The sequence below is a fragment of the Populus trichocarpa genome, chromosome 9 (assembly GCF_000002775.5).
Source record: "Populus trichocarpa isolate Nisqually-1 chromosome 9, P.trichocarpa_v4.1, whole genome shotgun sequence".
Lineage (NCBI taxonomy): Eukaryota > Viridiplantae > Streptophyta > Magnoliopsida > Malpighiales > Salicaceae > Populus > Populus trichocarpa.
This window is the reverse complement of record NC_037293.2, coordinates 5,323,540-5,342,378: the sequence shown is the minus strand read 5'-3', so window position 1 is coordinate 5,342,378 and position 18,839 is coordinate 5,323,540. Positions and strand designations below refer to the sequence as shown.

The following is an 18,839-nucleotide window of genomic DNA, read 5'->3' as shown; positions in this document are numbered from 1 at the left end:
CCAAGGACGTATATGTGCCCTCACTTTGGTAATGCAGAAAAATGAATTTGCTTTAGCTATGGATCAATTGTCAAACTGAAAGCTGTTGTTTTCACCTCACATTTACGTTTTGCTTGTGAAGTTCTGTGTATTGATGCTATTGTGTATATGCATTTCTATCAACTTGGCTAATTTTAATAGGATGGAATGCTTTGTAATTAGAAATCGGGAATGCTGACATTGTGCATCTAAAGATATACACTTAGGTATATGAGGATTGTGACAGGAAGCGCTCTGTCCTTACATGCCATTGATGCTACTTGTGCAAAAAGGGTTTCAGATGCCTTTAGGTTTTGAGTTTTCTCATGTCCCTGTATATTATCCCCTAGCCTGGGTCTCTATTTTTTGGATGTGTGTTGTATGTCCTGTGCAATGGCCTCGTATATCATGCCGATTGACTTTTTAATTGAATGTGTGGATGCTAGGTTTTTCCCAAAGCTCCATGAATCTCCCATCAAAAGGGAGAAGTGTAGGAGGCTGATAACATGCTTCCTGCTAGAGCAGGCTGTTTTTGTTTTTTGGTTAGCTGCGATTTGACATTAATCCCGGTAGCTTGTCAAAGAAGAGCCCTCATGTTTGGAGGACAGTTGTAGTTATTAGTACTGATGATCACGAAGAGTCTATAAAATTTCTGGGCATGTCTTTTTATTTTTTGGCACTTCGAATAACATAATCCTGCCTTTTGTGGTTAGAAATTTGTACAAGACGAGAGGCCAAAATAATACCCAACATGTTACATCGCTCATGGTAGACGTCAAAAAATTAAAGAAATAATTATATATAAAAAAGGTAAGCAATGCTTTTGTTTGTTTTTTCATTTTAAAAATATTTTTAAAAAATTTTATTTTATTTTTTTAATATTTTTAAATTATTTTGATGAACTGATATTAAAAATAATTTAAAAAAATAAAAAATATATATTTTTAATATATTTATAAATAAAAATCACATTAACAAATCATCACAGCTACAATTTCAAACATCCTTTTGTACCCACATGAAAATATCAAGCAAAACAGGAGATAGAAACAAAAATGATGAGAAGGAAGTAAAGAGACAAGATTAAAAGGGGCTGTGTGGCCTTGATTCCCACAAGTGAAGCGTGGTTGATAGCACTTTATCACTTTATCTCTCACATTGCTTTCTCGACCTCATACTACCTGCTTCCAAAAACTATGCATGTCGTGCCAAAACAAGGGAGGTATTCTTCTTCTTCTTCTTCTCTTATTTTATTTTTGAAAAGAAGAAGAAGAGAGATGGATAATCCATTAATTTTGTTCAGTCCCTGATGTCTTACAATTTGTTTTGTGTCCACCAATTAAAGAAATATGTTTCCCTCATGCCCTTGCCATAATAACACAACAAAGACTACACCTATTTCTGAACGTTTAATTCCAACTTTTTACTTCACTTGACCAAATACCTTGAGAGCTAGAATTGAAAGATAGCAAAATACAAGGACAAAGATGCAAATAAAGAAAAAGAAAAACCCTCAACAAGAACATGGTAGCAGTCGTTAGTGGAAATCAGATGCAGGCCAAAAATGTTGGCCATGGCAGTCATTCTTAGCCGCAGGATTCCAATAGGTTCACTCTTATCTGCCACGCAAGTGAAAGGAGGACCCCACTTGGGACATTGATTGGCTCTCCCGCCCTCTTATTAAACTGAATTCTCCTCTTTAGCTTCTTTTTCACTACAGCCTATAGGCACTCATCCCCTAACACTGCCAAAGAACCAGGAAAAAGAAAAGGAGAGGCAGAGAAACACTTTTGATCAAAACTCACCACAACAGGTAATTTATACCTGACAACTCTTTCTCCTGTTACTCCCATCTTTTTTCTTTTTTTTGTGTGTGTGTGTACTTGTAGTATATCTATCTATATATCTTAGTTCATCTTCTGCTCTTATCAGAGGTGTGGTCTTGTTTTGATGGTTTGTTAGACACTGACACGACCACACAAATACTGAAATACACCGACCTTGTTACTGCTTTCCATCTTGTTTTGGTTCTTCTACTTTAAGGAGTTGAAAAGGGTTGATTTACCAGGATTAATACACTGGCATGAGTTTCATAATTTCTTATAAGATGTGATGGCATGAATACATTGATATCAACTGTTTCTGGTTTCCTTGATCATTACGTGCGCAGCATGCTTTACTTTCCTATATACAAACTTCTTTTTTACCAGGGAGAAAAGGCAAGGTGTTGATGTCCTTTCTATACATTATTATAAATGTATTATTCACTCCTTATAGAACTATATTTGAAGAAGTTTTTAATTTTGTATTTGAAGCAGAGAAACTAAGGGTAGACAAAACATATAATTAAGGCCATATTATCTTTTAGATTTTATGTAGTGTCAGTTTTTAATTAATGATAGAAAATAAGCAACTGATCAAAATTCACGATGATGTCCCAAGGAGATAGCTGAGTGGTTTAAACTTTAAGATTTTACTCGGGTGTCTTAAGTTTAAATCATAGGATGAATGGTGGAGATTTAGGCAATTAGAAGACAGTTCCTGTATTAAGACCTAAGTACATGCCGTCAAATGAACCCTATACAACAAGGTTGACTAGGGCTGAGGGGACTATTGATGTCCAATAATTCTTGGAAAAAGCTTGAGTTTTGTTGTTTTTTTTATAAGAAAAGGAAAGGAAGATAAAACAAAAAAGAAAGGAAAGGAAAAGTAGTTGTAAATCCTGAGAGTGAAGGGCAGAATTACAGCTTTCAATAAACTAACACAGATTCTTCCAATAAGCTATATATAGCTTCCAGCCTTCCTACATTTTTCTTTCTTTCATACCAAAGCACTTGCAACTGCAATTTATGTTTTTGGTTCTTTTTCATTCCAAAATCTAATTGTATGTGGTATTTTGTATTGGGTTATGCCTATTTTGAATACAACAGCACTGCATGAATTGTCCAAATGAAACTATGTAAAATGAAATTCAGCTTGATTTCTTAACTTTGTGTGCTGGCACAAAAATTCCTAGGAAGTGTAGTTGGACGTATAATGTTTTCCTGATTTAAGAATTTAGTAAAGTACATAAACCTACATGAATTGTTCCGAAGAGGGTTGTGAACACTGATTTCTGCACTGTGATTTTCTAGCTAAGGTGTTTTGATGAATATAGTTTGTTTGTGGTATTCTGCAGGGGGGAAGATGGACTACTTTTATGGACCAGGAAGGAATCATCTGTTTGTTCCAGGGCCGGTTAACATCCCAGAACCAGTCATTCGGGCAATGAATAGGAACAACGAGGATTACCGTTCACCAGCAGTTCCAGCCATGACAAAAACTCTTCTTGAGGATGTGAAGAAGATTTTCAAGACTACCTCAGGAATTCCATTTCTCATCCCAACCACAGGTACTACTGCAGCAGTCATCTGACCTGGTCTTAAATTCTAAAATGTTTGTAATTCATCTGGAGCACAAATCCAAATACAGTGAAATGCTTTAGACTTCTTGAATGCCATTATGTCGTAAGAATTTTGGAAGTGCTTGCTAACTTATGCCATCTTATTGGAGACATTTATTTTTGTATATTTCAGTTAATAGTAGTTTGTGTTAGTTGACGTTGCTATTTTGGTTCAGGCACTGGTGCATGGGAGAGTGCACTTACCAACACATTGTCTCCTGGAGATCGAACTGTGTCTTTCTTGATAGGCCAATTCAGTTTGCTCTGGATTGATCAGCAACAACGCCTTGGTTTCAATGTTGATGTTGTAGAAAGTGACTGGGGTCAAGGTGCCAACCTTGACATCCTGGCCTCAAAACTTGCGGAAGATACTGCACACACCATTAAGGCTGTTTGCATTGTTCACAATGAGACAGCAACTGGAGTTACCAACAACTTGGCTAAAGTTAGAAAAATACTTGGTAAGTGTATATGCTAGTGCTTGTCAGTGGCAAACCTTAGCAGCAATAATAAAGTGCCTATGTATGCTAATAGTCCTTAATCGGTTATATTACTTGCTTAGATGTTTCTCCAAAGAAAATCAAGGATCTTTTCCAGCATAAACTAGTTAAAATATGTATTGACTTCAGCATATGATCCTATTACAGTCGTTGACCTTTTATGTTTGTCTAACTTCTGGAACATGAAAGCTAGGCCTGCATCAGTTGCCTGGGGACCGACTGAGGCACCTATATACAGAGAAAGATCCCTAACTACTCGAGAGTTTTGGTTGAAACTCGAAAGCGGTGTCCGCTGATCTCCAAGCTTGATGTTGGTTCCCTGAAGGTTATTCGCTGTGCAAAATAGTACCTCTTACAGAGGGTTGATTCTAAGACATATTTGCACATCTGCTCCAGTACTGATGTAGTGCTTCTTTTACCTATCCCTAATAAATGCTTTAATAGAAGCTTTCCATAGCATTTATAAATCAATGGAGTTTAAAATGCTTGAGTGAAGCATACTGCAGTGTACTTTGTGGTGGATTTTTTAGGGTGGGAGTGGGAATTATGCAGTGCAAATTACGTGGAAAATATAGCCTTCCTCGCCCATTTATTGGAAACGATCAGTTCTAAGCTTCTAATTTTTTGGATTGTTAGATTAGCTTATATGCTTTATTTGACAAACAACATAGAGCTGGTTCAGCATTCAGCTTTTGTCTGTTTCTGTGACTTTGGATATTATAATTCAGTTCTTTCATCGTTTAATTTTAATCTTGATCACGTATGATGGATCTCGTGTTTTTCAATGATTCTCAGATGACTACAGCCATCCAGCTCTCTTCCTTGTTGATGGAGTGTCCTCCATTTGTGCCCTTGATTTCCGTATGGATGAATGGGGAGTAGATGTGGCTTTAACTGGCTCTCAAAAGGCTCTTTCTCTTCCTACCGGGATGGGTATTGTGTGTGCAAGCCCTAAAGCTATCGAGGCATCTAAAACTGCAAAGTCGGTTAGAGTCTTCTTTGACTGGAAGGACTATTTGAAGTTCTACAACCTTGGAACATTTTGGCCATACACTCCTTCCATCCAATTGTTGTATGGACTTAGAGCAGCACTGGATCTCCTTTTTGCGGAAGGGCTTGAGAATGTGTTTGAAAGGCATGCTCGTCTGGGAAAAGCAACAAGGTTACTCCCTTTTCTTTTATGTTTTCCTTTTAATTATTTCAGAAAGTTATCTCAATCATTGAATTGTCTGACAGATGCACAATTCATGACTCCTTGAATTTTAAAATGTAGGCTTGCTGTGGAGGCATGGGGCTTGAAGAACTGTACTCAAAAGGAGGAATGGTTCAGTGACACAGTGACTGCTGTAGTTGTTCCCCCGTACATTGATAGTGCAGAAATTGTTAGGAGGGGATGGAAAAGATACAACTTAAGCTTAGGTTTGGGCCTTAACAAAGTAGCTGGCAAGGTTTTCAGAATAGGGCATCTCGGCAACCTGAACGAGGTAACCTTCATTTCTCAAATCCTTTGACATGTGCATGTAGTGATTCATTAAACATCATTCAGAAACACCATCTTAAGAATAAATCCAAGAAGGATACTTGAGTACATGAAGACATGAAGACACTGCTGACAGTAGCACACAAATAATCCACAAGAGTGTATATTAAATTAAAAACAGTCCTCCAAATTGCATTAAAGAATCATGAAACAATTTGCCTGTGTGAATGTATTCGTTAGTCATGCATCGAGGAGAAAAATAATAAAATTAACGGTAAGAAGTCATTACAATTTGTTACCTATCAGCATTTTGACCTGGTAATTGTGGGCAGAGAGACTGCTTTGGAATGTCTGCGGACTCGTATTCTTGAGTCATAATGTCTAAGGACCCAAACCGAGGATTTGAAAATCCTTCTACTGTCTAAACTTCAAAGGATAACTCTTAAACTCTGATCACAATATAATGGATTATCTAGCTGTAGTTTCCAGCAAAAATGTTCAACTACTGCAACTTTAAGCTTTTATAACTATGACAAGGTGATGGAGAAATTGAGTCTTAATTACCAGTCATGCTAGCTTCTTTGTGCTAAGACAGTCATAACTCTGCCAAATGGGTCCTGATTTCTTTTCTCAGCTGCAATTGCTGGGCTGCCTTGCTGGAGTGGAGATGATACTCAAGGATGTGGGTTACCCGGTAAAGTTGGGAAGTGGAGTAGCAGCTGCTTGTGCTTATCTGCAGAATAATACCCCTCTGATCGCTTCCAGGGTTTGATTGAAATACCATCAATGTAATTATTCTTTTTCTGTCATTCGCTTCCAGAAACACTGAAATAATGTTTTCCTTCCAGTGCTCGTACTATTTTGAGGCTCCCGAGGTCTCGTTATGTAAATCTTTGCCTTTTACAAGATCATGTATTTGAAACACCTTCAAATCCAGTCTAGTTTTCATTTTTGTAGCACATTTAACATCAATGTCTTATCTGATAATTCATCAACAAGACAGGTGATTTCTAATGCAGATAAGAATTAGATAAGTTCTCGTCGGAATTAAATTGTTCCGTGTATTGTGGTTATAAGAGCTATCACTGGATACCAAAGCATATGTAATGCTAGGCCTTGTAATGCTAGCATTACTTGAAGTTTCATGGATGCTGATTGCTGAAGATGCTGCTTGGAGAAAAACTTATCTCACATGTCTATAGTTTCTTGATTGAGGCTGGTCTGCCAGTTTTCATTCTTCGCAGTCCCACTCGTATTTGCTCTGGTATGTGCTCCTCGTATAACTCTCAATTCTCGTGGCATCAGATATACCTCATCGACCAAATCTTCGTCTGATATTTGGATTGATGAGAGTTCTGGTAAGGTCTTGTTTCCAAGAGACTTTCTGGTTCCCGAATTTCCAACATTGGCTTTTGGAATGGATAGCATTTAACAGGTGACGCCCACTTTTTGATTGGCTTTCTCCATCTAAGCCGTAAATACCTGAATTTTACTGGAATCAGATTCAGTTACAGCATGCTTAGAATTCTCTTAATTTAGAGGTTTTCGTATAACATAATGTTTGAAACCAAATATTATTTCACTAATTAGCACACGAACACACGGTACTCCTGTTCCAAGCAAGCATATGACATGATTTCTGCCTCTTTTCTCTGGCTATGGCCGGGAATAAATGTGTCATATCTCCTTTGGACAGTGGCCAAGTTCCATTTGTGAATTGGGAATTTTTTTTATCAAGCTCTAGATCCAAACAACAAATTGAAACCCCAATTCAGTTATTTTATTCTTGGTCAACTCTCGTAGCGTAAGCTGCTATAAAATGAAAGGCCAGTCCAAACCATCTTGGTTTTTTAACGTTATCTTTTATAAAGTCAGAAACTGGGGCTTACTCGGAAACATGTTCAAACCTTTGGTCAAAAAAGGACTTCCACTTCTCGAATCAATCTGTTTAAATGTCCTATCATTCTCCTCACTTCAACACCTCGGAAAAGTTCCCTAATACCGACCCCATGAGTTCCATGGAGGAAGATTGCTTTGATCGCCTTCCTGATGCTCTTCTCCTCGTTATCTTCAACAAAGTAGGTGATGCTAAATCTCTCACTCGATGCATCTCAGTCTCCAAGCGCTTCGCTTCGCTTGTCTTCGAAGCCGACACAGTATTTCTTTCCATACCTCCTCGCAAACACAACCCAAAAGCAGACAACAGATCATTAAGAAGAAATCTTTTCAAGATTCTTATTAGTACGTTGATAGCCAAACCACTCCATTTCTTTCATCGTTTCATTGCTGACAGGTCAGATACAGACCGGAAAACTGTTTCTTTTTATTCACCTAAAGAAGTCTTGAAGCACTTCCAACAAGCTAAAACTATGCACATGGAGCTTCCTTCTGATGGTGGCATGACAGGATTGGAGGGAAATGATTCATTGATAAAATGGAAAGCCAGGTTTGGTAGCGAGATAAAGAATTTTGTTATTCTTAGTGCTACATCTTTTCAGAAGAGAATGCAACCTTTATCATCAGACGAATTTTCTGAAAACAACGGAGAAGTCTTAACTGATGGTCAAATGAAGTTACAAATTGTACAGACAATTTATTGCCTGCTTGCTGCTTCAGCAAGGCATTATTTGATGAAGCAGGTTTTGGAAGAACATCACGCACTTGAAAATATCATAGCAAGTGATGTATGCAAGCAAGGGAGGGTTTGTATGGGAAAAGATGAGGTCGCCGAGATAAGAAATTCAATGAAATCAATGGTGGCAAGTACAGATTCATCTTTGGAGAGGACCCGAGTGCCTGATTTGAGCATGAAGTTGTGGTATGTGCCCGTGCTCGAGTTGCCAGAAAATGGGTACATAATGAGAGGAGCCACACTAGCTGTGCTTAGGCCGAATGATGATGGGCAGATTGGAAATGGCAGCAAGTCTGATTTGTTTGGTTTTGATGGGGAAGAATGTGAAAAGAAGGCATTTAATGAAGCTGTGAGAGAGATGGTGAAGATGAAGAAGAGCTATCTAATGACAGTGGATTCCTTTTGATTTGTGAAACACAATTTTCTGTTCATTTTGACATGATTCTTGTGTTTGAAATGTCTGAATCACAATTTTCTTTGGTTTGACGAGTTAATTATTAGCACACGCGAGCGTGATTCTATAAAACAACACTTAAATCTTTACAGTATTAAATTAAAAATTTGAGCTGGTAATGGCCAATTCTATCCCTTTTTATTGAGTCAATTACAGAAAATACCCTTTATTTTGTATGAAAACCTTCACTGATTTTAAAATACCTTAACTACCCTCATTTCTAAGGCCATAGCCAGACACGATATTTGAGGTAATGTTTTTCCTCTCCATTTACTGTTTTTAAGGTGATGCCAGAATCAGCACCTGTAGTCAACTCTTGGCAGTCGAATTATTATTTTTTTTAAAAAAAAATAATGTGTTATGGGGTTAAATAAGATAAAAAAAAATAATATAAAAAATTCGTTAAGTTAGTCTAAGATATCATGTTAAATTAGTGACCTAAATCATAATATTTAAATAATTTAATATAAAAATAAAAAGAATTTCCTTTCTTAAAAAAATGTGACTCGGGTCATTAAATACAAGGTATCTGATCTGAAAAAAAAATCATGAAGTTTAATTTTCAATTAATCAAATGTTGAAAGATAAAATTAAGAAAATAATTTTAATTATACAAAAATAATTTTTAAAATAGCAATTAAAAGAATAAAGATCAAAATTAAAATATAAAATAAATTTTATATTTTATTAATGGGTGAAATAAAAACAAATTAGTAAAAGGACAATTTGAAAAGAATGATGATCAAAATTGACATAAAAAATAAAAATAATGTTGTAATTAAATGGTGAAATGAAAAATAATAATAACTTTTACAAAAGATCAAAGAAAAAAAATTAAAATCAAAACTACAAAAATTAAATTGAAAAACATAATACTGTCAATTTGATTTGAATGGTGAAATTAAAAACTACTAAAATTTTTATAAAAGAGCCAATGATAAAAATTAGAAATTGTAAGAACGAGAAAGATACTGGAGAATATAATATTTGATAAATTGAAATTAAATAATGAAATTGAAAACAAATAAAACCTTTATAAAAAGGTCAATACCAAAAACTAAAAGTCAAAAAAATAAGAATTGAAGTTGAAATCTCGACAACCAAGAGGTCAAGTTATAATTTGTTTTTAGAGGAGAAAGAGAGGAAGGAAAAAAAGAAGGCCATTAGCACCGGATATGAACCACTAACGAAGACACATGTCGCACCAATAACAATAAGACACAACAACGCTTTCAATAACATGATGGAAAGGTATTTTGAACGTTGGGAGATGGTGGGGCTGGTGACTTCCACGCACCCCTAGGTGTTATACACACGCTCCCATCTTTTTATTTTGTCTAGCCAAATATAGAATTGCTCTTGAGTTAGTTTTGTAATTATAAAAAATTACTGTGAAAAGTTGAAAACACCCTTTGATCTTAAGCTTAATTTTCAAAGGGTATTTTTGTATTTTCACTATACATTTGAATCATTCATCATTTTTTATATTTATACAAACATCAAAGTGCCCCCGAGACTTCAATTATAATAGCCAAATATTTATTATTTTTATAAAAATATTTTAGTCGTTTTATTATGTAAATAAAATGAGAAAACTATATATTTATTTTTATTTTATTTAATAATAATAAATGAGTATCGTGAAAAGACCTTAATGCCCTTATAGATCTATTTTAAGTTTTTTTTTATTATGGAGGGAAAAAAATTACTTATATTATTCCGGTGAAAGATTACAATACTCTCTCAAGAGATTTTAATTCTTTTTTATATTAATTAAAACTAAGTATTTTAAGGAATAATCTTTAAAACGACATCCTCGTTTCAATCCAATGGAGTAATAAATCATTTTAATGTTAACCCCAAAATTTAACTACAAAAGAAATTTAATGTACCTAATAATTTTATCTTTTTTTTATGATCACAAGTGATCCGTTGATTGAATGGAACCAATATGAGCTGATAATCGGGTCAGTTTGTGCGAGCACCGAAACAGAGAAGGCCCAATGGACCATAAGCCTAGCCCCGCCTATTTGTAACTCGAGAGGACAGCAGACTCGAAAAAACGTTAGGGTTTTAGGGTGGTCGAAATTCAGCAAACTCCGAGCTCCAACTCTACGGAGCCCTTCGCTCTCTCAAGTAACAAAACAAACACCAAGTAACTTGTAGCAATTACTCTTTATATTTTTTCAGCTTCAAATTTTTGTTCTTTATTTGCAAAACCCATTTCTCTTAACTCTATAATAATTATTGATCTCCCATTTCCTTAGTTTCGTTAGTTTTTTGTCTGCAAACTGTTTGTTCTAGTGCTTGAGAGAAGCTAAAGCCTTTTCTTCCCTTTTTTTTCCACCTTTTGGGTTTAACTTGAAAGTAGAATTTGAGAAAGCATAGAATACAATGGATGGAAGATTAGCGAATACATGGAGATTAACATTGAACGAGAAGAAATTCATAGAGACTGCCTTGGCTTCAAACCTTAGAATTGATGGTCGTAATCCTCTTGAGTATCGCAAAATTACCATCAAGTTTGGAAGGCGAGTTGTTTTTTAGTACCTTTTCTTGTATTTCTTTTGTTTTCCAGTTATGTTTCATCTTTCAAGCTCTCCTTTTTGGTTTTACACATTTTACCGTATTGTTATACCTGTTTTTTGCTATATAAAAGTTGATGTACTTTTGGTTTAAATGATGCATAGGAGTTGCAAGAGGAAAAGAATAACGGGGTTCCTTTGATGAGTTGTTATTGTGTCATAATTGCTAGTGTCTTGCCATTGTTTGGTTTTGTTTTTGAAGATTGGAGAGTTTATGGTTGATTGTTAATGTATATTGGGATTGGGGTTGATTGAATGGTATTTTGGTCATGGTAAATTTGCAGAGAAGATGGATCATCAGAGGTGCAGCTAGGACAGACTCATGTAATGGGTTTTGTGACAGGTCAATTAGTTCAGCCTTATCAAGACCGACAGAATGAAGGGACACTTTCTATTTTTACCGAGTTCTCTCCGATGGCTGATCCTTCATTCGAACCAGGCCGCCCTGGGGAATCTGCAGTGGAGTTGGGCCGTATAGTTGATCGTGGTCTAAGGTGATTAGTGTCTTTACTTATATCTTTTTAGCATAATCTCTTATGTTTACTGGCTCGATGTTTTTCTTTGCTGTTCAGTTTTAGCATGGAATGTTTCCCTAAGAATACTGTATTTGTACAAACATGTGTGTATATGCGTGTTCACATGAATGTTCACAATCATATGTGAATATGACATTAATGATGCCAAATTGTTTTGGATGGAGTAAATTTGGTTTTTCTTTTTTACACTTTTTTTCTCCCTTGAGGGATACCATGTCAGGGCCTTCTTAGAAAGTGTCAGCACTGCATATGAAACCTATGCTAGTCCTTCAAAAGAATACAGATTTATAATATAGTTCAACTTTGATTAAATATTAAGTGACCTTTCAGGGAGAGCAGGGCTGTGGATACAGAATCGCTTTGTGTTCTTGCCGGGAAGTTAGTGTGGGCCATTCGTATTGACCTTCATATCTTAGACAATGGGGGGTAAGCTATGTTAATTTTGTTGTTTAGTTTTCTGCCTTTTATGTATGTTCTTAAGCTAATTATTTTAAGTAGAAATTTCTCTCATTAAGATCTCCTGCATATTTTTTTCTTTATTTCTTCTTTTACTAATGGTAAATAGTTATTATGTGACTAATACTCACTCATCTATTCTGCAAACAGAAATCTTGTTGATGCTGCCAATATTGCTGCCTTAGCCTCTCTCTTAACGTTTAGAAGACCAGAATGCACTTTAGGAGGTGAAGATGGTCAAGAAGTGATAGTACATCCACCAGAGGTTGGCTAATTAATGCTTTTAATTATTTACTTGTAATGGAAGCTTGGATATCAACCAAGGAAGCATTTTCTTAGTTCTGTGTTTTTACCTTTAAGAACCAACTTGGCTTGTAAAATGTACCCTTATTGGAGTCGTACTTTATATCAATTGATACCTCAAACAATCAGAAAATAGAAGTATTGAACTTATTTTGTTTATCATGTCACACTTGAGACCTTTTCAAGTTGACTATCCTTCTTTGTCTAGCCATCATTCTGGTTGCTGTTATACACAACTCAGATGATCAGTGCTTTCCAATCTCATATGCATTCTATAAGTCTGACAGTAGCGGTGAAAATTACTCATGTATCAGATTAATTGGATAACTGTGGTATGGGAGTGGAGAATGGTTTCATCATAATGTACGGGATAGAGTTTGTAAAGAATTTTTGCCTCTTTATATAAGTTCATTTGACTAATTGTACACCTAATAATTCAACTTGTTTAACTCATTGTGTTCCATGCAAGGTAATGTGGTATTAGGCCTTAACAAAATGATAATCCTAGAAACTGTGGTTCATGATGCCATGCTGGACCAAAATTATTCCCTTAAAGTTGCTTAATGTCCATGAAGTTTCCTAAAATTTGAACTTGGAAGTAGAAATTTAGATTGAATTGTGTCTTGTTTAGAATAAGGGTAAAACAGGGTGTGCTTGCCAGAACTGTTTTCACCATCATCGTGCATTACAGCTGTGTGTATTTACTTCATAGAAATAACGATATCATCGGCTTATTAGAAGTAGTTGAAAGCTTTCATCACTGGTGTTAAGAGCAATTGTTTGTGTGGAAGTTGTGCCCAGGCATTGTATTTTAAATAGACTGTTTACCTTCAGAATAAGATCCTAACACAACACTCTTTAATAAGGTCTCTGGAAAGTCACAGACAGAGGAAAACTTTATAACTTCAGAAGTAGCCATATTCCATGATCTACATCTTGAATTTGTCCACATAAAAAAAATGGACCAGTTACTTTGAACTGGAGATTCAGAGGTCCTTGTTAGAAACCTTGCCTGTTTCTTCTCCCAGTAAATGTTATAGGCTGTGATGATATTGTTGTGGCAGTTACATGTCAGACTTTTTGATGTTTTATCAACTTTAGCCAATTGCATTTTTCATATTGTTAAGCTGATTGTTATCCATTGCATTGTGACAGGAAAGAGAGCCGCTTCCTTTGATAGTCCACCATCTCCCTATAGCAATAACTTTTGCATTTTTCGGTGGTGAGGGCAAAATGGTGGGCAGATTTATACTACAATTCTTTTTTTGTGTCCACTCCCGATGCATATTGATGTTGAGCTTGAAAAGCTCATCACCCAGTTCTTTTAATCTGAACTTGTGCTATGTAGGTTGTTGATCCTACCCAAAGTGAGGAGGCTGTTATGGGTGGAAGAATGACTGTAACGGTTAATGCGAATGGTGACATTTGTGCAATTCAGAAACCTGGAGGGGAGGGTGTGCCACAGAGTGCTATTATGCATTGTTTGCAACTTGCTTCTTTGAGTGCTGAATCCATAACAAAGAAGATAAAAAATGCAGTGAGTTTCTTCTCTAGAATTGTTTTTGAATGTTGAGGTGCCATTTCTTTTCCAATGCCAAATATGCATGCTCTTTTAATGCAATCTATTATTTTCCTTTACCTTTGTCAGTTTGCTGCTTCTAGAAACACGTGGCCATGGGATTGTCTTTTGCTCCAAAACTAATTTTATTGTGTGAATTGATTTAGGTTGAAGCATACAACACAGAGAGAGCATTACGCAAGATCAAGCGCCACCCTACTTCTGGTGCTGGCAATGTTAGTGTAGCTGCTCTTGATGTAACAGAGCAAAATAAAACCATTGAGCAGGTGGAAGGTAGTGAGTTGTCAAGGCATCATATGGAGAGATTAAAGTTGGTACCTGATGAAACCTGCAGTGGTAGAGGTAATGACAATGATGGTGATATCAAACCATCTAAACTAGGTGGAACAGGTCGAGGACAGGGCAATGCTATGAATTTTCTTGGGGGTCCATCAAGCTGGTATGGTGCTAGCACTCTCCAATGTTTTTTTGAAGTGCTAACTTGCTCTTCCAAAAGAAGATTTTGCATCCATCGTTAAAATCATAATCATGAGCTTAGTTCGTTGAAGATAGAAGAAAGTTTTCTGAATCATGAATGAGCTTAGTTCGTTGAAGATAGAAGAAAGTTTTCTGAATCATGAATTTGATTACCTGAGAATGATCTCTTGACCCTAAAGCAATTTAATAACATTAGTTTCCAGACCATTTCTCTGCTATATACTTTAATATTAGTTTATTGCTCTTTGTGATGGATTCAAGTCTGTATGATTATGACTAATGCAAAGAGAGAGTGAGAGCTGTGGAACTGGCATCTAATTAAATATCTCATAAGCTGGTTAGTTATTAACTCACCTGGATTTGCGGTAATTAGAAATTCTATAGAATTATAATAGGCCTCTCTTCTTGTTCTTGTGCTTTGGAAACTCTAATCTATTTGGTTTAAGAAATTTTCAACTTGATTCTTTTCCTATTTTTTGCGTGATTACTTTTAAAAAGTGATGCAAATCTTTTTTTTTCCTCTCCTCAGGGATCCTTATTTGAAGGTCGTTGATCCTGATTCCCTGAAAGCCTCTCTAGCCTCACGTGGTATGCAACTTGTACATTTTTCTTAAAAGTACAAGAAATTACCTTTGCTTCTCTCCTGCTTGTAAATAATTTCACTCATTTTGCACCTGCGAGGTTCTTAGTTCACTCGATAAGTAATACTGTATAAACTCTGAAGCAAAACTCCCCCCATCAAAGAGAATTAACGCAGACTTCAAACTGTTCTTTTTTTATGGGAGGCAACTCTTAAATAAATTTCACAGAGAAACAAATCTTATTTTTTCTTCAAAAGGTACAGAATAGGTAGTTGGAGCTTCATGAGTAAGTTGACAAAGAGGCTGCAGATCTCCTGCTATGCTGTTGTTCCATGGCAAGAAAGTTAACCTTCTTTATTCTGACTGGTAGCATTTTATGTGAATTAATAATATATTATGCCTGGGCATTTGTGGGAGAGTAGAGTAGCAGTAGTATTCCATAAAACAGGGTGCAGTTATCATAGATTGATTTAATACATCTTATGGTGGCCACAGACCTTCTGTCTGTATACAAGGTGCTTTAATCATCATTTTGGTGAAATAATGGATAATGAACCCATATATGCATTCTGAATGTGTATATTTCTTCGAAAGGGCAACCTGATAGACTTTTTTCAAGTATTTTTTGTGCCAATGCAACATACCTTATTTGTGATTTGTGTCGTGTGTGAAATATGCAGGAGTATCAACACGGCACGTGAAACAAAAAGGAAGCGAGGAAAATAGTCCCAAAACTGATCCAGAGAAACCAACCGAAGATATTAAACAAGCAACTTTAGCTACAGATACATCTGGAACTGCACTGCAAACAAATGGAGAGAAAACATTGAAGGATGCTGTGAAGCCCAAGAACAAGAGGAGAAAGAGAGCTTCTCCCAGCATGAAAGGAAGTTAGATGAAATTCTGAGCAGAAAAACATCTACCTTGCAGGTATGCCAGTGAAGTCTTTGGGGAACATGATCCATTTGCTTATCGTTTTAATGAACTCCTTTTGGTTTCATTTGTCATGGAAGCTCCATGTCACCGCCCTGTATAGCACTCAAATAGAGAGAGGCCTGCCTTCTTTCTTTTCTTACACCATCTCAAATGAGTGGAATATCAGTGCTATATCGTGTGTAGGTTTCTCCTGACAAATTGGGTCCATTCTGTCATTTAATGAAGTCGATTATCACCTTGAAATTTTCATGGTACTGATTGTCGATCCTTTTCAGATCTTTGACACATGCTTCCTTCAAGTCCCCCTTTATTACAATGAAGGGTAACTGGTGTTGGAAAATTCAACTTCATATTCAACAGTGAAAGAAAAGAATGAACCAGCAGTGGCCAGGATATACTGAAGTGGAGACCAGAAAGAGACTACTCTGAACTCTCTTAATGATTGTCTCTTGCTAATGGATTTACACGTGTTGGCTGCATGGTTTGTCACCCACTTTGCTTGTGCTGCTTAAAGTTGCCCTTTATCTGCCCCTCCTTTTGGAAGTTTAGATAGGTTAAACTTTTTAGAGATGCTATTTTCATGGCAGTGGTGCTTTGCTTTGACGCCATATGCTGTTTCTTACGATGTTCGAGGAGATAGTTAGTGAGAGGGAATGAATTCAAATTGTAATTCTCCTCTTCAGAGAAGTGTGTTTTTTTGATCAGTCAAGTCTTTGCTGTCGATTGGTTAGTATCACTCTATTAGGAGTTGGCATTTTCTTTGTTTCAAGCAACACAAGAATAGGAAACGAAGCATCTATTCAACCATGCCTGGTGCAAAATCTGATATCAGGATTATGCAAGTCTCACTGCTATATATTTATCATTTCATTTCATTTCCTTGCGCATTTTGTTCTCGTGTGATTGATTAATTCTTTTCAAAATGCATTGCATGCTAATAATCTCTTACGTCACTGCTGTTATTTTTCTTAATTCCATGCACCGATGCATGGGGAAATGCTCTGCTGTTTCATGCAGATGAGACTCCCGGCTTCAGGACAAGCCGACGCACCCAACCTACATCCAAAGATAATTTGTTTTCCACCACAAATTGCAGGGATTGGTATTTATATCAATTCAAGGCACTCCTATTGTGTGCACTTGTTTGATTATCGTCTTTACACACACCACACTTGTTAGACGGGGTGTTTGAGGGTGTGGTAGTAGTTTAAAAGTATTTTTTTTATTAGGAAATGTATTAAAATAATATATATTTTTTAAAAAATAATTATTTTTTATACTAGTATATTAAAATAATTTGAAAATATTTAATTTTAAATAATTTTTTAAAAAAATATTGATTTCAATCGTGTTTTTAAATACTCTCAAAATCTCAAATTAGATAAGTATATCGTTGCTTCTTTAAGATAAAAGTCATTGCAAATACAGAATTTTAATTGTATGTTTAATTTCTTGTAAACTTGTCAGCATCTTTTATTTAGCAATGCTCCTGTAATGTCTTGGGTAGTTTGATTATTTTGATAGGCAATTATCTATAATATAAGCAAATCTTTTATCATATGGTAATAATTATGCTAATTGATTCAAGTTGTTTTATTTGTATTATTTTTATTGTATTTAAACAGGGACAGTAATAAATCAGATATTCGTAAATAATGCTTATTGATTCGAATTTTAAGGGATGTGCATTAAAATATTAACAATTAAAATTATTTCATTATTAGCTCAAAGTGTATTTTATATTGCACTTATTTCAATCCACACATGTATATTTGGCTGACGTGTTTGGGAGTGTGATTGCGGTTACTTTTTAAAGTTTTTTTTCACTTGTAAATATATTAAAATAATGTTTTTTTTATTTTAAAAAAAAATATTTTTAACATCAGCACATCAAAATGATTTAAAAATATAAAAAAATATTAATTTAAAGCAAAACAAATAAAAAAATTTCAAATTATTTCAAAAGCGCTTTTGAAACGCAAAAACAAACAATACCAAAATAAATTAAAAAAAAACAAGTTATCATTATAGAAAAATATACTCTATATTCTCGATGCATGTTAAATTTAAAGAAATATTGTAAATTTTTATTACATGATTTCATCATTTTATTAGTGAAGGGTTTGGTGGAAAAAAACAATAAGGGTGTAAATGATGATTAATTCAATTATTGTATTATAGTAGACTTTTAAATAATTTAAGCGGCTTTGACAAGGATTGATTTGACATGGACTTCTCGTCAACAAATATTTAATGTACCTCTTAAATAATTGAAGCTTACAATACAGACTTTTAATTATTCTAAACAAAAACAATAAAATAAAACAAATATATTATAAGAATTTTTTTTCAAGGTTTTTAGCTATTTGTTTTTATAGTTCTCTCTCTCCTCGAAGCTTCATCGATGTTTATTTATTTTTTATTTTAATATTAATACAGGGCATAAGATACCTATCTCATTTTATATAATCTTTACATCTGGCATGTTTTGATTGACAAACAACAAGTCCTTTGCATATGTGGCATGTCCACATGTCCACATGTCAAGATCCGGCTTTTATTTTTATTTTTATTTTTATATTTAATAGTTTGTTGATTCAACATTTGTTTTTATTATTACTTAGGCATGTTTTAATTTTAAAATTTTTGTTAGTGAGTTTTTCATTAAATTTATTTAATGTAATAACAAAGGGTTAAAGGGTTTGTCTCTTTAAAAATAAAAGATATGTAATTAAAATTTAATGGTAATATAAGAGATTAAATTTAGATCTAATATTAGAGATGTCATGTTACTTATATTCATAAATATGTTTTTAAATACAAAGCCATAAAATTAGTAATATAAGCTCATCTCGTAAAT

General features: G+C 34.9%; 3 protein-coding genes across 7 annotated transcripts; all 3 read left to right on the top strand.

Annotated features, from left to right (window-relative positions):
• Positions 1-1,474: 1,474 nt before the first annotated feature.
• Positions 1,475-6,399, top strand: LOC7467398 (serine--glyoxylate aminotransferase). The gene is made up of 6 exons (XM_052455730.1): positions 1,475-1,831; positions 3,197-3,409; positions 3,637-3,921; positions 4,756-5,122; positions 5,234-5,444; positions 6,075-6,399. The coding sequence occupies exons 2-6, from the start codon at positions 3,205-3,207 to the stop codon at positions 6,210-6,212; spliced, it is 1,206 nt and encodes a 401-aa protein (XP_052311690.1). The 5' UTR covers positions 1,475-1,831; positions 3,197-3,204; the 3' UTR covers positions 6,213-6,399.
• Positions 6,400-7,392: 993 nt separating this feature from the next.
• LOC7467399 (F-box protein At4g18380) lies at positions 7,393-8,478 on the top strand. Its single transcript, XM_002313336.3, has one exon. The coding sequence runs from the start codon at positions 7,393-7,395 to the stop codon at positions 8,476-8,478; it is 1,086 nt and encodes a 361-aa protein (XP_002313372.1).
• A 2,083-nt stretch (positions 8,479-10,561) lies between these two features.
• On the top strand, positions 10,562-16,854 carry LOC18102022 (exosome complex component RRP45B). Of its 5 annotated transcripts, none has more exons than XM_052455653.1 (11): positions 10,562-10,681; positions 10,898-11,057; positions 11,396-11,605; positions 11,978-12,073; positions 12,254-12,368; positions 13,562-13,642; positions 13,755-13,943; positions 14,132-14,424; positions 14,992-15,050; positions 15,724-15,973; positions 16,255-16,854. In XM_052455653.1, the coding sequence occupies exons 2-10, from the start codon at positions 10,921-10,923 to the stop codon at positions 15,936-15,938; spliced, it is 1,395 nt and encodes a 464-aa protein (XP_052311613.1). In that variant the 5' UTR covers positions 10,562-10,681; positions 10,898-10,920; the 3' UTR covers positions 15,939-15,973; positions 16,255-16,854. The 5 variants fall into 5 exon arrangements, 4 of the variants coding, with proteins under 4 accessions (XP_052311613.1, XP_052311616.1, XP_052311615.1 ...); XR_008060061.1 differs by adding an exon at positions 16,057-16,158 and having other exon boundaries at positions 10,578-11,057; XM_052455655.1 differs by lacking the exon at positions 16,255-16,854 and having other exon boundaries at positions 10,577-11,057; positions 14,132-14,458; positions 15,724-15,775.
• The last annotated feature ends 1,985 nt before the right edge of the window (positions 16,855-18,839 follow it).